Source organism: Phyllobates terribilis, unplaced genomic scaffold, assembly GCF_046119375.1.
Source record: "Phyllobates terribilis strain yellow unplaced genomic scaffold, ASM4611937v1 Scaffold_7__3_contigs__length_470593459, whole genome shotgun sequence".
Lineage (NCBI taxonomy): Eukaryota > Metazoa > Chordata > Amphibia > Anura > Dendrobatidae > Phyllobates > Phyllobates terribilis.
The window spans coordinates 50,720,872-50,739,578 of NW_027362767.1; the positions used below are offsets into that span (position 1 = coordinate 50,720,872).

At 45.0% G+C, this 18,707-nt stretch overlaps 1 protein-coding gene across 1 annotated transcript in view; it reads right to left on the reverse strand.

Moving 5' to 3' along the window:
* Window positions 1-18,707, reverse strand: part of LOC141153588 (cholesterol 24-hydroxylase-like) — a 42,227-nt gene that overhangs the window by 17,078 nt on the left and 6,442 nt on the right. Inside the window, exons 3-13 of the mRNA XM_073638538.1 lie at window positions 13,730-13,811; window positions 12,463-12,533; window positions 11,799-11,885; window positions 10,037-10,175; window positions 6,136-6,246; window positions 5,041-5,197; window positions 4,579-4,641; window positions 4,282-4,354; window positions 3,076-3,160; window positions 2,744-2,854; window positions 523-611 (exon numbers count right to left, since the gene is read on the reverse strand). Of these exons, the coding sequence (XP_073494639.1) occupies window positions 523-611; window positions 2,744-2,854; window positions 3,076-3,160; window positions 4,282-4,354; window positions 4,579-4,641; window positions 5,041-5,197; window positions 6,136-6,246; window positions 10,037-10,175; window positions 11,799-11,885; window positions 12,463-12,533; window positions 13,730-13,811 (1,068 nt within the window). The remainder of the gene's footprint in view (window positions 1-522; window positions 612-2,743; window positions 2,855-3,075; window positions 3,161-4,281; window positions 4,355-4,578; window positions 4,642-5,040; window positions 5,198-6,135; window positions 6,247-10,036; window positions 10,176-11,798; window positions 11,886-12,462; window positions 12,534-13,729; window positions 13,812-18,707) is intronic.

Below are 18,707 nucleotides of genomic sequence, written 5' to 3' on the forward strand. Positions count from 1 at the left end.
AACACACCAGCAACAGTGTGTGCCAACCATGTGAAGAATTACAGAAAACGTTTGACCTCTGCCATTGCCAACAAAGGATATATAACAAAGTATTGAGATGAACTTTTGTAATTGACCAAATACTTATTTTCCACCAAAATTTGAAAAAAAATTCTTTCCAAATCAGACAATGTGATTTTCAGGATTTGTTTTCTCCTTTTGTCTCTCATAGTTGAGGTCTACCTATGATGTCAATTACAGGCCTCTCTCATCTTTTTAAGTGGGAGAACTTGCACAATTGGTGGCTGACTAAATACTTTTTTTCCCCACTGTATTTAGTGTAATGGTGGATCCTGCGTTATATACTGTTTATAGAGGAGATGCTAATGAGATGACTGCTGAAAGTGATCTGTACAAAGCAGGATGTGTCAGTCTAGCATAAAAGTTTAACATAAAAATTAGATTATTAAAAAATAGTTCACTTTCTGATGACACATTCCCGTTTAAATGAAAATACATATTTTATTATAGATCCACACTTACTTAGGGGCATCAGGATGGAATCTATCAGGATCGAAGTGCAAAGGATCTTTAAAATATTTCTCCATCCGACACATGACGTATGTGTTAAACTATAAAGAAAAGAGAATTTATTATATGATAACATGCCCCCCCCCACACTTATTCTAATTAGCATTAATAAAACTCACAGCATAAAGGGGAATCCATAAACATATTATTTCTAAAATGTCAGGGAGACAGGACAAATTATATTTGTGTGTTTCTGAGAGATCACATCCACTGATTTCCAAAATTAAGGGCACCCCTCACAATGGAAGACCACAGAAGAGAGAAAGAATGCCAGTTTATTAAGACTGTTCCTAATTGTATCATCTGTATATATGGTTTATTAAGGGGGTTATGGAAAGCACTGGAAAAGATGTAGCAGTAAGTATTTTTTATATTGGTATTTTACAGTATTTCGATGTGAATTTGAATTTTTTTTGTTTAACCCTTTTAACGCTAAAATAAATCTGTCAGTCTCTGACATTGGCATTTAAGTGGCACGATCCCATTTGGGCATCTGTTTGGGAGTCTACGGAAAAATTAAAAAAATATGGCACTAGGAAATAGAAGAGGAAAAGACTAAAGTACAAAAATGGAAATTGGCTATGATGGGAAGGGGCTAAATGTGGACAAACTCTTAACTGTTAACACATTTAGATAGATTTCTCAGCTACATCTATTACACATCAAAAGATTAATTTGACCAAGCTTTGATCGTAAATTAGTTCTTCAGATTGAGATATTAGGACAAGCACTAAGTATTGCCACTCTTCGTACCCTAAATACGTAACATGGCATATGGAAAGTTAGAAACGAAATTCAATTGTGAAGACCCGGGGTCTTCCGTGGGCGTAATACTACTCAGACAACACAGGGTGAGGGTAAAACAGTGTGGCAATATTTTATTGAACCACAAAAAGGACAATAAACATATAGAACAGTCCCAGCAAATACCCAAGATGGTGCAAAATTACACAGTCCTCACGCTTCCGCTGGCCCACCTGGGATACAATAGCTGCGACTTTGGGACTTCCACGGCCAACTACCTCAACCAGTGACCCCCCGCTTCTGGCGGGCCCTCACAGAGAGAAGGTAGAGGCAAGCTTAGGAAGCTAGGAGTCCATCGAGGTACAAGGCCAGGAGACCCGAGGGTCCCACCCTGGCCTCTCCGAGAGGTTTAATGGGGCCAGATGACTGGCTGGTCCCAATCTGGCTTCTCAGAAAGTCTCCATGGGTTCCAGGCAACCGGAAGGTCCCACCTGGCAACCCCAAACAACATATCCATGGGGCCAGGTGAATTCATCGTCCCAACCTGGTCTCTCCAAATGTATCCATGGGCTCTCTGATGGTCAATAGAGCAGATCCGTATCTTTCCAATCAGAGCCATATACCCTTAGGCTAGAATCATGTAGAATTCAAATCTGTGTCTCTTTGGGTAAAGCCATACTACCAAGCTGATGGTCGGAAGGGAGTCTGAGCTTTGATTCTCCTTGTAAAGTCTCTTTCAATTCTCGTTGCAGCAGGATAGAAAAACCCTTTTTTATATTTACATATGTGGCTAAGGTCATCAGTCACAGGTCAGAGGTAAAGGTGCAGGGCTCACTCAGGTCTCATTGTTTGAGCTAATCAATTTACACAGTTGGTATAGCAGGGGGCTCTTGTAAATAAACTAGCTAGCTTAGTATAATATGCAATTAGCATAGTAACAAACATCATTGTTTAACCCTCCGTCACATACAATATCGGTTCTAACGAGTTCACATACAATGTGACTGTCAGGCGCAGGCTAGAAAAATACCTATAATATCTAATGTTTGCAATTTCAGTGCTCTAAAAGTGATCAGTGACCTTCATAGGGATGTAATAAAAGAGACTACACATAATCAGGTGCAAAAAAAACCCATTTACTTAACATAAAACTAATAACTCTGAAATACAAACATTTCAAAACTCCCGCCAAATAAAAGAGATGTGCCTGTCAGGCCTATTGTATGTGACGGAGGGTTAAGAACCAAGAGAAGACAACAATCAGGGTTATACAAATACTGGTCTGTCCTTCTTGACCAGCCACAGAAATACACATATATTTACAAGTTAACACAAACACAATAGTGCATTTCTCTTGGCTTAACAAATCTAGATGTCTGGCTGATTAAGATTAGAAAGCTGTGTTGTCACACCAATGTTTCTCTCTTACCATTACATTAGATCCAGCAGGAATTCTCACTCCTTCGACAACTATTTCCTCTACTGAAACTCTTGATGTTCCTGGTGCTGTTGGGTACAACCTTAAGGATTCTTTTAAAACCTACAGAAGGAATGTAATGAGAGACTCAAAGAAACCCTTTACAAGCAGCTACAGTATGTCCTCCTCTAGAAGATTTATCCTTTTATTTATCAGTGTCTTGTGTTGCAAAAATAACACACCGCACTCCTTAAAAAACTGACCTCATCCATTACATGTACAGGAATATGTTTATAGGAAAGAAATTAGATTGTAAGCTCACAAGGGCAATAATTAACAAGTACCTGGGTCAAGTATTGCAGTTTCTTAAGATCTTCATAATCAATGTCTCTTTTGGAGCCAATAACTTCATCCACTTCAGCCTGGGCCCTAAGAAATCAGAAAATTCATAAGAATTATGAAAATAAATCACCGCCATAAAGATAACATTACAAGCTGTGAACATTACCCACGAAGAGGGTAAAACAAACTAATTTTGACAATTGGAATGAATCTGACATAACCTATGTTACCTGGCAATGGGTCAGCAAAGTAATAGTCATAAGGACTGTGATAAAGTATCCCTGTGTATTATGAAGCTCAGCTGATTAAGGAGGATGCACCTGATCCTAAACAGTTTTAGTGCAAGAAAAACTGCTTATAAAGGTTTAATATTCTAGAAGAGGACATAGCTGCTTGTAAATGGTTTATCTGAATCTCTAACCACATGCACACAGACAGGCACAGCCACAACAAACTGAGGAGAAGCTGTGACTGGATTTACCTCAGTTGCTGTTTCTAGCCTCCTTCTCCCTGATGCTTCATAATACAAAGGAATCCATTTTATATCTCTTCTTAAATAAATACATCCAGAATTAATTAATCAGCAGCACAGATCTCTCCTGTGTTTTTCTGCTGCACAGTCATGGTATCCTGACACACACAGAATTATCTCCCTTCTCAGAAGCAGGAAGTCTCTCACAGCTATCAAAATAGTAAGACAGTAGAGAGCCCAGACTTCAGCCAACTTTAGTCTCTCTGTCTAGAAAACAAAAGGACCGGGCATTGAAATGCAGCTGCCCAATCCTTATCTCCTCTGGTAGATGACGTGAGGAGGCACCTATACATATTAGAATTCAGCCAGTTCATCTGAGAGTCAGTTTGACAGAATACAATGTGTGCAGGGGCTTTTACTCTCTTTATAGTTACTGCCTAAAAATAAAGTTCACCATAAACATTAGCTAGTTATCAGTCAGAACAATAATACTATATCAAACCAGCAGGACCTAAGTCCACATAAAAATAAATTGGTCACGTTGGTTCTGGAGGCAAAAAGTAAGAAAATTCTACTGGTCCTTAAAACCAAAATTTACTTTGTAGATAGGATAACATGTTTAAAGGAATCAGATTGTTATGTAAGAAAAATTGATCCCCATTATCATCGATACCCACATTTTCCTCGGCTGGATAGCCCTTTAAAAGTTTATGGCTAGATCAAAGAATTGACTTACTTAGCTAGTACCTCGGGGTACCTGCCTAATTCCATCACAACAAATGATAACTGGTTTGCTGTCGTTTCTTGTCCTGAAACCATTGCAAATCAAGAGTCAACATCATTGTAACATAGATACTGGATACTTTAGATAGATAGATAGATAGATAGATAGATAGATAGATAGATAGATAGATAGATAGATAGATAGATAGATAGATAGATAGATAGATAGATAGATAATAGATAGATAGATAGATAAACAGATATAAATTAAACACAAACCAATAACACTTCAGAAGACAGATTTACTAACCTGCAATGAAGAACGTTACAAAATTATCTATTAAATCTTCTAGAGTGCAGCTTTCATGCACCTCTGAAAAGACAACAAGAGTATATATTCAGTATATTGGATGAGAAAGTCTCCAAGAAGCATAATAAAGGCACCAAGCAAGCACATTTCTAGATAGCGAATACGGCCGCTAGCAAAAACATCAATATCTGCTGTCATTCAGCTTTACCAGAGTTCGGTAGCTACAATATGTGAATATTTCATTTTTTTACACTTAGAATTTCATGGCAAATACACGGCAAAATCTATTTTAAATTTGGCACGTGGAGGCGATCTGTAAAATCTATTGATCAACCACTTGCCGTGTACCGTGAGTTCCTTCCATTCTCATGTCATCTTGTGGAGTGGGATTTTATTATTCAGGGAGGAAATTACAACATTTTTAGTTTTAATGTTCTGCAGTCGGCATTTTTGGGACCATACCTGCTGATTTCAGGATCTGTGTGAGGATATCTTTAGGAGTCTCTTCTCCTTCTTTAATCGCCTTGATCCTTTGCAGAATGCGTTCTTTGCCTTCGTTTCTCAGATCGCCCAGACTCTTTTTTACATCTTTGATAAAGTTTTTTTTGGATGGATGGAACTATAAGGAATGGAGATACCAATGGTGACCGATCGTTGTAACTTAGTGATCACAGGATCGAAACCTCTGATTTCATTATGTACAATGATATGAAATATATGGCACCTATAAATATATATACTGCATAGGTATATATTTATGGCACCTATGCCTTCCTTAGCTAAGTGTTAAAGGGATTGTCCACTACTAGGACAATCCGTTCTTGATCAAAATATTTGGCCCTGATAAAAATAAAAAAGCTTATATTAACCTCCCATTCTGGCACTGTTCTAGCGGTGTCAGTACTCGCGGTCCCGGGTCTCCAGTGCTGCTGTTGTGACACGTGACGCCAGTGCCCAATCAACGTTGGCATCACTATCTCCACCTTCGGACAAATCAAAGATAAAGAGGAAATCTGGGCTGCGGATGCTCTCGGACTTCCTCTTTATGCTCAATTCGACAGGAGGCAGGGGCAGTGACACCAGCGCTGACTGGACACCAGCATCGCGACTCACAACAACAGCACTGCAGCCCCGGGACCGCGAGTACCGATACTACGGGAACAGTGCTAGCATGGGAGGTTAGTATAAGCTTTATTATTTTATCGGGGCCAAGATAGGGGGGTGAATAGGGGTTGTCCAAGTAGTGGACAACTCCTTTCAGTGGGCCCCCGACTTGGGCATGTCTACAACTGCAGTGGCACATCCTAATTATAGTGGTTTATTCTGCAGGTCAAAATAATCATGGCAATGCCAAATTTACATATGTTTATTAGTTTCAGAGAAAATAAAAACCTGGCATGAAGAAGAAGTCGGATTGACTTTGAAACGCGTTGACAATAAACCACCCTATTGCGCTTTTCATTTTCCCTCTAACGTCATCAGTGATAACAAGGCATAGGGGAGCTCCAGTGCCCAGCATTAGTTTAATAAGAATAATGCACCATATGTAATACAAACCCGAGCCAAAAAATCCCGGGATGCAAGAAGTCCTTCCATAATCTTTGTGATAGTTTGAGGAAATTGTATCTGGTCATCTAAAATAGAACGTACGTCCATAGCAAAGGCGATCTAGAGAGTAGAACACAGAATACAATGGTCAGGCCATAAAATGGTTGGGGTGTTATCACTTCTAGTCTTTTACAAACAGAAAAAATGATCAGTACATCAGTACATCCAAACTCGTGTGTACAGGTGCCAGCTAAGACAATAATTCTAAGAGAAACTATAGCTGCACTCTGAAATGCTAAGAATAATACATTTAGAAAATTGGAACTGCATTACTGCCATAGAAAATAGGTAAACGCTACATTATGTACATACGGAATATTGGAAAAATGGAACTAGAACATTGCTATAGAAAAATTACAGAAAAAGAAGGTACTTAGCCCATAGATTTGCCAATATATGTGAGCCCAACGGCCATCATCAAGGCGTACCTCATTGTTCGGTCCCTGTCCTGATAAGACACCTTTCCTGGGCTGAAAAGCCTACAATTTATAGGGCAGGGATGAACCAGATAATTAAAACCACCTTAGGCTGCTGGGAGTAGGAGTGTACATGTCATAGGAGTTTGCTACAAACAGAAAAACTGACCAGCACTTCCAAACTAGTGTGTAGCCATTGAGAAAGGCTAGCGCCGAAACACGCGTCGGGGAGACGCGTTCTATGTGGAGCAGGGTGGTGGCCATATTTGTCATTCATCTCAGGTAATAGACTTGGTTTTGATCTGTTCACTATATATGGTGGAGTATATCTATATATCTTTACTATGCATCTTTTGTACAGTTTGAAGCTTTTTAGCCTTAGCGGTGATTCCATTTGGGGGATAGATATTTCCACTCACCTTTGTGGTATTATATAATGGTATCTTCCGCCCATCCATATATATATATCTTTGTAATATACATCTAATATGAATTGGATTTAATTGTAAATTATGCTCCTGCATTTGTGGACGCTGTCTTAATATTTTTATATGTATGTATGTCTGTATCATTGTATACCTTCTCTAAATACCGTGTGACAGTATATACTCAATAAAAAAATTTAAATTTTTTATTTTTTGGCCATAGATCGTGGTTTTTTTTGCTGTCTAGCTCCTCTGTATTAGTGTGTACAGGTGCAAACTGTTATCACTTCTAGTCTTGACAGCGACCATAGGAGCAGTGGGGGGTTCAAACTGGTAAGTAAAACTTTTTTTCTTTATTTAGGCTCTTTTCAGGAAAAGAAAAAAAATATGTAAATAACATTATCAATAAATTTTTAAATACCTTTAACTAGCAAATCGCTCTTGTTTTCGCCTAGGGAGGAAATCAGTGTCGCACATTAAAATGAACTCTGTCACCTTGTTACACTGATAGAAGTCGGTTTTATAATATTCATTGGACAGGAGTCTTTTAGCACGTGCGGTAGGAAACTCAGCTGCTGTGTCCTGGAGAGAGCGTGAAAGTATGTAATAGTATGAGATGTAGGCTTTTTCCAGGTCACAGCAGCCACTTTATAAAGACATGGTGGACAGCAGTGTGAGCAGCCTCTTCTTACTTCAGCACTCCTGGTATCTCCAGTATTAGATCAGATTGACATGCGGACAGCAGTGTGAGCAGCCTCTTCTTACTTCAGCACTCCTGGTATCTCCAGTATTAGATCAGATTGACATGTGGACAGCAGTGTGAGCAGCCTCTTCTTACCTCAGCACTCCTGGTATCTCCAGTATTAGATCAGATAGACTGGATGGACAAGAGTGTGAGCAGTCTCTGTTTACCTCAGCACTCCTGGTATCTCCAGTATTAGATCAGATAGACTGGATGGACAAGAGTGTGAGCAGTCTCTTTTTACCTCAGCACTCTGGTATCTCCAATATTAGACCAGATAGACAGGGTGGACAGCAGTATGAGCAGCCTCTTCTTACCTCATCACCCCTAGTATCTCCAGTTTTAGACAAGATAGACAAGGTGGGCAGCAGTGTGAGCAGCCTCTTCTAACCTCAGCACTCCTGATATCTCCAGTGTTAGATCAGATAGACTGGATGGACAATAGTGTGAGCAATCTCTTTTTACCTCAGCACTCTGGTATCTCCAGTATTAGACCAGATAGAAAGAGTGGATAGCAGTGTGAGCAGCCTCTTCTTACTTCATCACCCCTAGTATCTCCAGTTTTAGCCAGATAGACAGGGTGGGGAGCAGTGTGAGCAGCCTCTTCTTACCTCAGCACTCCGGGTATCTCCAGTATTAGATCAGATAGACAGGATGGATAGTAATGTGAGCAGTCTCTTTTTACCTCAGCACTCTGGTATCTTCAGTATTAGACCAGATAGACAGGGTGGATGGCAGTGTGAGCAGCCTCTTTTTACTTCATCACCCCTGGTATCCCAGTATTAGAGCAGATAGACAAGGTGGACAGCAGTGTGAGTAGTTCTTCTTACTTCAGCACTTCTGGTATCTCCAGTATTAGATCAGATAGACAGGGTGGACAGCAGTGTGAGCAGCCTCTTCTTATCTCAGCATGTCTAGTATCTCCAGTATTAGATCAGATAGACAGGGTGGACAGCAGAGTAAGCAGCCTCTTTTTACCTCAGCACCCCTGGTATCTCCAGTATTAGATCACATAGACAGAGTGGACAGCAGTGTGAGCAGCCTCTTCTTACTTCATCACCCTTAGTATCTCCAGTTTTAGCCAGATAGACAGGGTGGGCAGCAGTGTGAGCAGACTCTTCTTACCTCAGCACTCCTGGTATCTCCAGTATTAGATCAGATAGACAGGATGGATAGTACTGTGAGTAATCTCTTTTTACCTCAGCACTCTGGTATCTTCAGTATTAGACCAGACAGACAGGGTGGATGGCAGTGTGAGCAGCCTCTTTTTACTTCATCACCCCTGGCATCGCAGTATTAGAGCAGATAGACAAGGTGGACCGCAGTGTGAGCAGCTTCTCTTGCTTCAGCACTTCTGGTATCTCCAGTATTAGATCAGATAGACAGGGTGGACAGCAGTGTGAGCAGCCTCTTCTTATCTCAGCACGTCTAGTATCTCCAGTATTAGATCAGATAGACAGGGTGGACAGCAGTGTAAGCAGCCTCTTTTTACCTCAGCACCCCTGGTATCTCCAGTATTAGATCAGATAGACAGAGTGGGCAGCAGTGTGAGCAGCCTCTTCTTACCTCAGCACCCCTGGTATCTACAGTATTAGATCAGATAGACAGAGTGGGCAGCAGTATGAGCAGCCTCTTCTTACCTCAGCACCCCTGTTATCTCCAGAATTAGATCAGAATATCCACTAGGATCACATCTTCCTACACATGAAGGGCTTCTACTGCACATGCTCAATGGGCCCCTCTCCTGATTACTACAGTAATTACCTCCCTAGACAAAATCAATTGGATTTCCTAATTAAAGGTTTCTAATGATATTTTCTTTCTTTCTTTTATTTCTTTGTAAGGGAACGCCTTTAAGATTCCGTTATACTTTAGGTAGAAGTCAGTTAAATGACAGCTATCTTTTTCACCTTCTCTCCATACACATGCACACTCAACTTAGCTGAGCGTGCATGTATTGTCAATGGGGAGAGTGCAGTAAGATACAGCCAAACACCTTTGGTGGTGCAATATTTATACAATGGGAACAAAAGAATGGGATGTGGAAATTTGGAGAAGCCCATACACATGATATCCACACACCTAAGTGACATCATACGTGACATCCACACACCTGGCACAATAATATAACCAGTCCCAACATCATACGTGACATCCACACACCTGGCACAATAATATAACCAGTCCCAACTCACAATGATGTCACCAATCCCAACTCACAATGATGTCACCAGTCTCAACTCACAATATGAAATGCTCAGAGATACCTTGGCAATGACATCCAACGTCACTCTACCAAACATTTCGTGCATTTTAATGTGCTGTTTCCAATCAGCCATCTCTGCCAGTTTATCCACCATATCTTCAGCTTTTTCATTGAAAGTCTGCATTGATCCCATCAAAAAGCTGGAAATAAAAGGGCAAAATACATAATTTAACAGGTGCTAAAGTCTCCATATATAAGTAATATTTAGGTGGACTGGTAGGAATTGTCCATTATGCTATAATCTTGGACATCTTGGATTATGAGGAGATATGGCCTCAAATATGGTGTAGAGTCAGGTAGGACAGGGTTAAGTCCTAGTTCTGCAGGATTTGATTAAATGCATCTGCTTAACTTTTACTAAAACCAGGACCTGTATTCACTAGGTGTGTCAGTCTGCTGGATGAAGCAGAGTCGAGTGTACTGGAGCTGGTGAGTGACCAGCCGAGATGTGAGCTGTAGCAGACAGAGATGTGCCGGGGTCTCTAGCCGAATACAGACTGCATGGGTCAGCTAGGAAAGCTGAGCAGTCTGTGTGTTGGAGCTGCAGAGAAAAGTGTGGAAGCTGCAGCCTGTTCAGTGTGAACTGTGCATGGAGTTGAATACTTCTGTTTGACGCTGGAATCTGCTGGAGCTCAGGCTGAAGGGGATAGCGAGAATGGTGGGATCGTAACTCTTCTGTGTATGAAGTTTGCTCTGGGAGAAAGGACTGTAATCTCTTCGGGTGAGCCGACACTAACATATGTGCCCTGCTAAATGAACTGTTTATTTGCTGTGATGCCTTTGTGCCCAGAAAGGTTGTTTGAATAACTTGGAATATTATGAAAGCAATAAAACTGCACCTGTTTGGACCAAACCTCATTGCCTGTGTGAACGCTACCTAATGTCGAGCACACTGGAAGCAATGACATCCCAACCACCAGTGACCTGACCCTGCAGCCCAGCAGTGGCTTCAGCAATCTGATGACTGGTGGGTATAACATCATCTTTTTCAGTTTGGCAGTTTCTATGAAAGCGGTATTGCTGGAGTTGGAGGTGAATTCTGGGGGTAAGCATACCTTTTTATTTTCTAAAAATGGCAGAATCCATCCCCACGTCAGCACTGCTGACCCGACAGTCACCACCAGACTGGGAGAAATGACGTCCCAACCACTAATGACCTGAACTTGCAGCCAATCAGCGGTTCGGTGACTGGTGGCCATGACATTATCTCTGCTGGTTCAGCGAAGACCATTGCAGTGGTAGTGCTGGAGGTGGGGATGGATTCTGGGAGCAAGTATGCCTGTTTTTTTTCTTTTCCAAGGATGGCAGAATCCCTCCCCGCTTTGCCTCTGCCGATCCTGTATATAATCTCCAACAGACTGGAAGTAATGACATCCCGACCACAAGTGACTTGACCCTGCAGCCGATAATGGCTGGTGGTCATGACTGTTACGCTTTTCAAAGGACCAAAAAAGCCCTTTTAAAGTCTCCATACACTTTAGATCAATGTTGGCCAAACCCATCAAATGTGTCTAGAACTTGTGACCATTTAATGTGCTTTTAACTTTCCCTGACAATTGATGTCAGGGAGCAAGAATTAGGTATGTTGAAATTTAACACCCAATCAATATCATCGGTTGGGGAAGATCTGAGAGCTTCCAACAGATTAGACTGTTGGCGAACCATCATTGGGTTCGGCTGACATTAGGCTAATGTGTATTGGGGCCTTAAGTCTTAGGTCTTGCCAACAACTCTACAAATAACACTGACCCAACAGTACTTACCTTTTGCTGAATGCTGGATCCATAAGTCTCCTCTGTTTGTGCCAGTGGTCATAATCCACGTCTGTTAGTAAACCTCTTCCCAAAAATCTGAAAGTATGAATTGCCACAGTAGAGTAAGTAAAATCTTTAAAAAAAATGTGAAAACTAGTATGTATTGAGCTTAGATGTCAACCATGAGATCACAAGAAGTTGGATGTTAGTCTACTAGAGATTAAGGAAAGAAGAAGGGTTGAATACTTGACCACTGGACTACGGTGGACTTGACTCATCCACTAAGTCCCAAATCTTCATTAATGGGGCACCAGGGAAAGGAAATGGGCAATGCACTACAAAGAACTTATCATATCTTACAAGATAATGAACACCGATGGATCACCATAGACTGCACATTATATCATTTGGGCCACGTTCAACTTCCTAGAATATATGTTTGGTTCATTATGGACCGAGCAAAACGACAATTTAGTTAACAGTTCAGTGACCAGAGATCTAGGTCTTCACTGGGACCATCCGATGCGATGTTTATGGTAATTATGGTATTTTTTTTATATGACAGTGGGGTCATTTTGCACCAAGGGCTAAGTATAATTTTATGGTCTCCGTTTGACAAACTTTAGTAATCAAAATTCTAGACATTTCTATAGGTATGAAGACCAATCTTTACCTCATTCCGAACATGAAATGCAGACGCTCATAGAAATCATCTTTGGTGTATTTTGGTGATAATAAGAATTCCTATATATATAAAAAAAAATACATTGAGTATAAGTATACAACAGGGGATCCAACTAATAAGTACTACCAGTGCTTCACAAGAGGAGAAACAAAAGGTTTACATTTACAAAACGGGGCTCCAATAGTAGCAGTTTTAAGGGCCTTCGGCTGCCTTTTGCTCTTAGAAGTAGAGATGGTCTCATTTTAACCATTTGCATTACACAGACCTTATCTAAAGGTAGGTTTGGTAAAAAATTGTAAAACATTGTAAACCTGGCCATGGGCTTTCAAAAGCCATCACCTGAATAGTAGGCAGAACATCTCATCCACATTAGATGGTTGGCTGAGTCTAATGTTGAGAAGCATAGTGCATAAAAGTCACCACCTCTCTGCTTACTTGATAAATGCAGATCCCCAAGCCTCATCACGATAAAACCTGTGCCCCCGCCAGGATCTTCATGGCCGAGCAGCAACCTTACATCACCAAGCACAATGCCGAGCGTCGGATGGAGTGATGTAAAGCCGCCACCACTGGACTCTGGAGGAAACATGTTCTGTGCAGTAACAGATGGCACTTCTCTATCTGGCGTCTGATGGATGACTCTGGGTTTGGTGAATGCCAGGAGAACGTTACCCACCTTATTACATTGAGCCCGCTAGACAGTTTACTGGAGGAGGATAATGCTATGGGCTTGTTATTAGGAGTCAGCCTCGGCCCCTTAGTTCCAGTGAAGAGAAATCTTTTTTCTTATTCAACATACAAGACATTGTGGACAATTGTAGCTTCCAGCTTTGTGGGATCAGTTTGGGGTTCGCCCTTTTCTGTTCCCCATGACTGTGCCCAGCGCACAAGCTCCATACAGACATGGAGGGGAGAAAATGACCCGGAGTCCGGACCTCAGCCCCAACTGTTTGATATGAACTAGAACAGGAATTGTGATCCCGTCCTCTCCCCAACATCAGAGTCTGACCTCACAAATGCTCTTCTGGATATATGAGAAAACATTCCCACAGACTCCTCTAAAATCTTTGTAGAAATCCTTCCCAGAAGAGAGGGAGCTCTTATATCTGCAAAGAGGCCGACTCCATATTATTGTCGATGAATATAGATTGAGAGGTCAGAAAAGCTCCTGGAGGTGGGACGTGGAGGGGGCACAGTACTACGGTCCATACAGTGTATGAAATCAGCACATATGTAAAAATGTTTGGTCGCTTACCTTAACGCCTTCAGGGCTAATAACCCAGATCAACGCCTTGTGCATCATATTCAGGCGTATTATCGGGCCGTACTTCTCAATCCTAGACAATCAATAGTAAGTTGAAAGCATGAATACTTTTGTGGATATAAATCAATCTAGCATTAAAATGTAGAAATGCATCATGTGTGGATTTGGGACCGTAAACTTTATCAGTGTTTTTACAGGGGTTTTACAGATAACTTACAATATACGGTCGGCTTTAGGAAGGGAATCTAGTCTTCAATATAAGCAAAGAGTCGACTATACATTAATTAGAAAAAGGAGCTAGATTGACTCCCAAAAATAAGTTTTTCCCTTCAGTCATTAGGAGCAAGTACAGGCAACATCCGAGATGGATCCTACACCAGTGCGTGTAGGTATAAACTGAGGCTCTGATCCGCTCCGTTTGAACTAAAGGCGGCCAAACATAAGGCGGACATTCATTAGAAATCATCATCTGGTCTAATCTATCTAATGTGTATGGGGGTCCTAACTTTTTCCTAATATCAAATGTTGGGGAAAAGAAGGATGGGGCTGTTGGATTTCAACATGCCCTATCATTTTGTTCTCAGAGTAGATAAACAGCGAGATCAGAAGTGTTTGCCATTGGCCTTTCCCTTTTCAGAACACATGCAAACTCGGTCCAAACCCAAAGCAGGTATAAATGGGGGATTGGTAGGAAAGACTTAGCAAAGGAGTATTTAGCCAACAGCTATCTAAACTGCATGATTGGCTTAATTCATGTGTGCCCAAACCTTACCAAACCATAACTAATAATTTTGCAAGATAATGCATAAATCATAAAAAGTGCTTGTTTCTTTTTTTTTTGTTTTGTTTTTGCACTAGAACTTTTTGTTCTTCTGGATTGTATTTTTTGGGGTTACTCCATAGGATTGCACAGTATTATTGACGCGCCCCCTGGGACATATTCCTTTTTGAGGGGAATACCCGGCACCGGGTCAGATGGGGGGTTGTAGTCTCCGAGCGGCTGTGACCCGGTCCCGTGCCCAGGGCGTCAAGCTCAGTGTCATGTGGCAGTCTTTACTGATGTTATTAAAGTTCGTTGTGTCGACTACGCCACCCGTTGTGATGCGGTTACTGTGGCCGCCGCTGCTGCAGGGTCCGCTGAGGCTGATGGTGGGTGCGCAGCCTGGTGGGATAACCCCCAACGGGTGGGGTATAGCCTCAGAGGGGACAGGCGCAGAGGATGGGGGTTGTGGTGGTGCGGTGCAGCCGGTAATGATGACAGAGTCGGGTAGTGCAGTTAAGGGTCTTTACTTACTGCAGTTGTTATACGGGTCACTCTAGCTCCAAGTGACCTCCCGAGCCGTGCTGCGTCCACCAGGTCCTGGATCCGGCCAACCCCCAAACAAGTCCGGAGCGTGGCCCTGAGCTCTCCCTCTGTCCTTTCTTCTGCCTTCCCCACCAGTGATCCGCCTAGGTCCAGCTCCCTCGGGCCTTCTGTGGGGCAACCTTTGGCCTCAGGTTCCCTGACCCTCCATGTGGTAAGCCTTCAGGGTGGATGTAGTGGGTGGCTGTGGCAGATGCTGCCCACAGCCTCCGGTCTCTGGCTAGGGATGTGTTTTCTGCCCCTACCAGTTTGGGTTCCGGTACCCTAGTGCTGACTCCTCACCCGGTGATCTGATTTGGGTTCTTGGGTCCCTTCTTTGTCCCCCTCTGGGTCTTTCTGTACTCCACTCTCTCACTCTTCAGGCTCAGGTCTGTTCTGCTCCCTTGCTGCAGGCTGACTTCCTCTGCAGCAGACTTGTTCTCTGCACTGACTGACCCTGATCTTTGATGGTGCCCTCCTTATATAGCCCTCTATGTGTGAGCTCAGGTGACCAGCACCCAATGAGCTCCTAACACTACCCAGACTGCTCCCCCTATCTGCCCCTACACTACATGGGATGTTCCTCCCCCCTCCCACTCCAGCCAGGAACAGGCTCGGTCGCACCTGCACATTTCTAAGTGGGAGTGCCGTCGGCCTGCTCCTCTGGAATGGGATGTATGTAGTGCATGCAGTCTATCTGAGCTCAGTTCCACACTCCTTCCTTACCCGGGAGTGGAATATCACACCTCTGGGTTGAGGTGCAATACTCCTGTAGCAGCCGAATCCTCAGGGTGCTACATTCCCCCCTGGTAAATCACAGCACGTCCTCGGGCTGCAAAGACAAAAACACCAAAACATACAACATTTTTATAAACATGTAAAACATATTAAATATTATACGAAATACTATATAAATATATATATAAACTTTTTCAGGTAAACAACATTCTCGTCGTCTCTTTCTCTCTTCTGTTCCTCTGGTCACCGTGCAACTCGTGACCAGGTAGAGTGCGACAGTCTTTTGTAAAACAGTTTCCCAATTAAAACCGGTAGGGGGCGCTTTAGCAAGCGCAACTATGTACAGGGAAATTTTGGCCGTTCTCAGTCCCCGGCCAGGTAAAGGGAAAGGGATGGCTGCTCACAGTCCTCAGCCTGGTATGGAAAGGGTTACAGGTAACAGTTCGCTGGTCCCAACGGGGACTATTTTAGCAGCAACAACAGTTCCAGTTTCAGTTTCAGTTCCGATTCACTGTGCCCCGACGGGCAACTATATACAGTCTCCTGCTCTGCCGCACTCAACGGCGTCTGCCTCCTGCTCTTATCTTACGGCTGGTGGTTTCTTCAGACCCGTCCGGGTCCTCTTGCTCCTCCTTCTCGCACCGCAACTCCTCCTCCGTCAAGCGATGCACGTGGAGGGCGTAAGGTCCCTTGGCACACTTGTGCCGGGTGAACGTTACCTCATCTCCGACGTAGAGGTCACGGCCTTTGTGACCCTCTGGCAGGTGGGACTCGACGTCCCGTCGTGTAACGAAGACGTCACCCATGGTGTTCCGGTCCCTTATGAAGCCCCACCCATGCTGCGCATTAAACTTTATTACCGTCCCGATGGTACGGGGACGATCTGCTGCACGGGGGTTCCTTCTGGTCCGACTCTTTTGCTCCGCGCTGTGGGTCTGGGCCCATTGCTCTCTGGCCCGCCTCTCCTCCCGCTCTCTCTTGAACTCTGCCAGCTGTTGACGGCAACACTCGGTACGCTCTGCTGCAGCTGCCCGAGTCTCTCCGGTGAACCCCATCAAATCTTCTCCCGTGGGGTCCCACACGAACTGGGCTTCCTCGAGTGGAGGCGAGACCCGAGTCACGGGCTTCGGAGCCGGGATTAGGGGCTCACACAAGGGCCCTAGTCTTTGCTGCCGCTCTGGCTCAGGGTACCCTTCGGGCCAGATGAAGGGCCGCCCGTCCGGCCATGTGAGCTGGCCGAAGAGGTCCTCCCCCAGGTGTGGCACCCTGGGTATTACGGGCGCGGGCGCGGTGGTGGTGGCGCCCGGGTTGCCCAGGCCTTGCGGCCAGGCCTGGGGCACCTGGAAGGTGAAGGGCACCGTTAGGACGGCGGCGCCCTGGGTTACCTGGCCTTGCGACCAGGCCGGAGGCTCCGCGGAGGTAGATGGCTCTGCTTTGGATGCGGCGCCCGGAAATGCTAGGCCTTGCGACCAGGCCGGAGGCTCTTCCTGTTTAGTCACACTCCGGGTCGAGGCGCGTGACGTCACGGGGGTCGCGGCGGCGGCTTCCGGTCGGGGCCTAGTTTGTGGCGGTGTCGTGGCGGTTTCGGGTACGGCTGGGGGACCTTCGGGCTCTGCGACAGGGAGCTGGGGCAGGTAAGCGGTCTTCCGGTATGGGGTATAGGCGTCCCCCTTACCTGCTGCCATGCGTCTCGCTCCCTCTTCTGCGCCGTCTCCGGCCTTGGGTCCTCCCGCGTCTTCCGCAGAGGCAGTTGATGTTTTCTTCCAAGGGAGCGGGCTCCGTGGACGGGTTCCAGCTTGCTGGGCCATCTCCCGGCCCCACTCCGCCAGGATCTCCCTCTGCACTCGGGCCATCCTTCCCGCGAGGCCCTCCAGGGCACTCCGCGCGCACTCCCGATCTCGGGGAAGCTGCGCCAGGATCTCCGCTAAGCCTAGCGGGGTTGTTGACTCCAGCAGGCTCCTGACCATCGGGTCGGTGCTGCTCTGCTCTGTTTCCGGCAGGCTCCTGGCCATCGGGCCGGTGCTGCTCTGCTCTCCTCCTTCTTCCTCCAGCAGGCTCCTGGCCAGCGGGCCGGTGCTGCTCTGCTGCCGCTCCATTCCCGGGTCTATTCTTTCTCTCCTCGACTCCGGGTGCTCTCGCTCTAGACTCCTTGTCTCCGGGTGCGCTCGTTCTAGACTCCTCCAGGCGACACCCATCTTCTCTCTTCTCTTTCGTCTCCTCCCACTTCGAGGGCGGTCCCGGGGCAACTCGGTGACTGTCAGCTCCAGGGGGAGTTCTTTCACGCTGACAGACACCTCCAGCATCACAGTCTCTGTTGGTGGGGGCGGTTTCCACTTTTGGCGCCATTTTCTGTCCCGGCCCACGATGGGAGGTTGCCTCTTGCTCTCCTTTGGCACGCCCATAATGGCGTCCGCTGCTCTTCCAAGGCGGGAAATCTGCGGTTTTGGCGGGAATCGCTTCCCAGTGGCGGGAAACTCGGCAGATGGCGGGAACAAGCTGGAAATGGCGGACAATCGGCGGGAAACGACTGGTGATGGAGTCCGATGGCGTGGACCCTCCGGAACCGGCAGGAGTCTTCTTTCTGAGGTAAACTTGCACTTTTCTTCAGGCACGCAGTACCCGGGTGTTGCGGGCACGTAATCCTGCCGACTACGCCAAAGTTGACGCGCCCCCTGGGACATATTCCTTTTTGAGGGGAATACCCGGCACCGGGTCAGATGGGGGGTTGTAGTCTCCGAGCGGCTGTGACCCGGTCCCGTGCCCAGGGCGTCAAGCTCAGTGTCATGTGGCAGTCTTTACTGATGTTATTAAAGTTCGTTGTGTCGACTACGCCACCCGTTGTGATGCGGTTACTGTGGCCGCCGCTGCTGCAGGGTCCGCTGAGGCTGA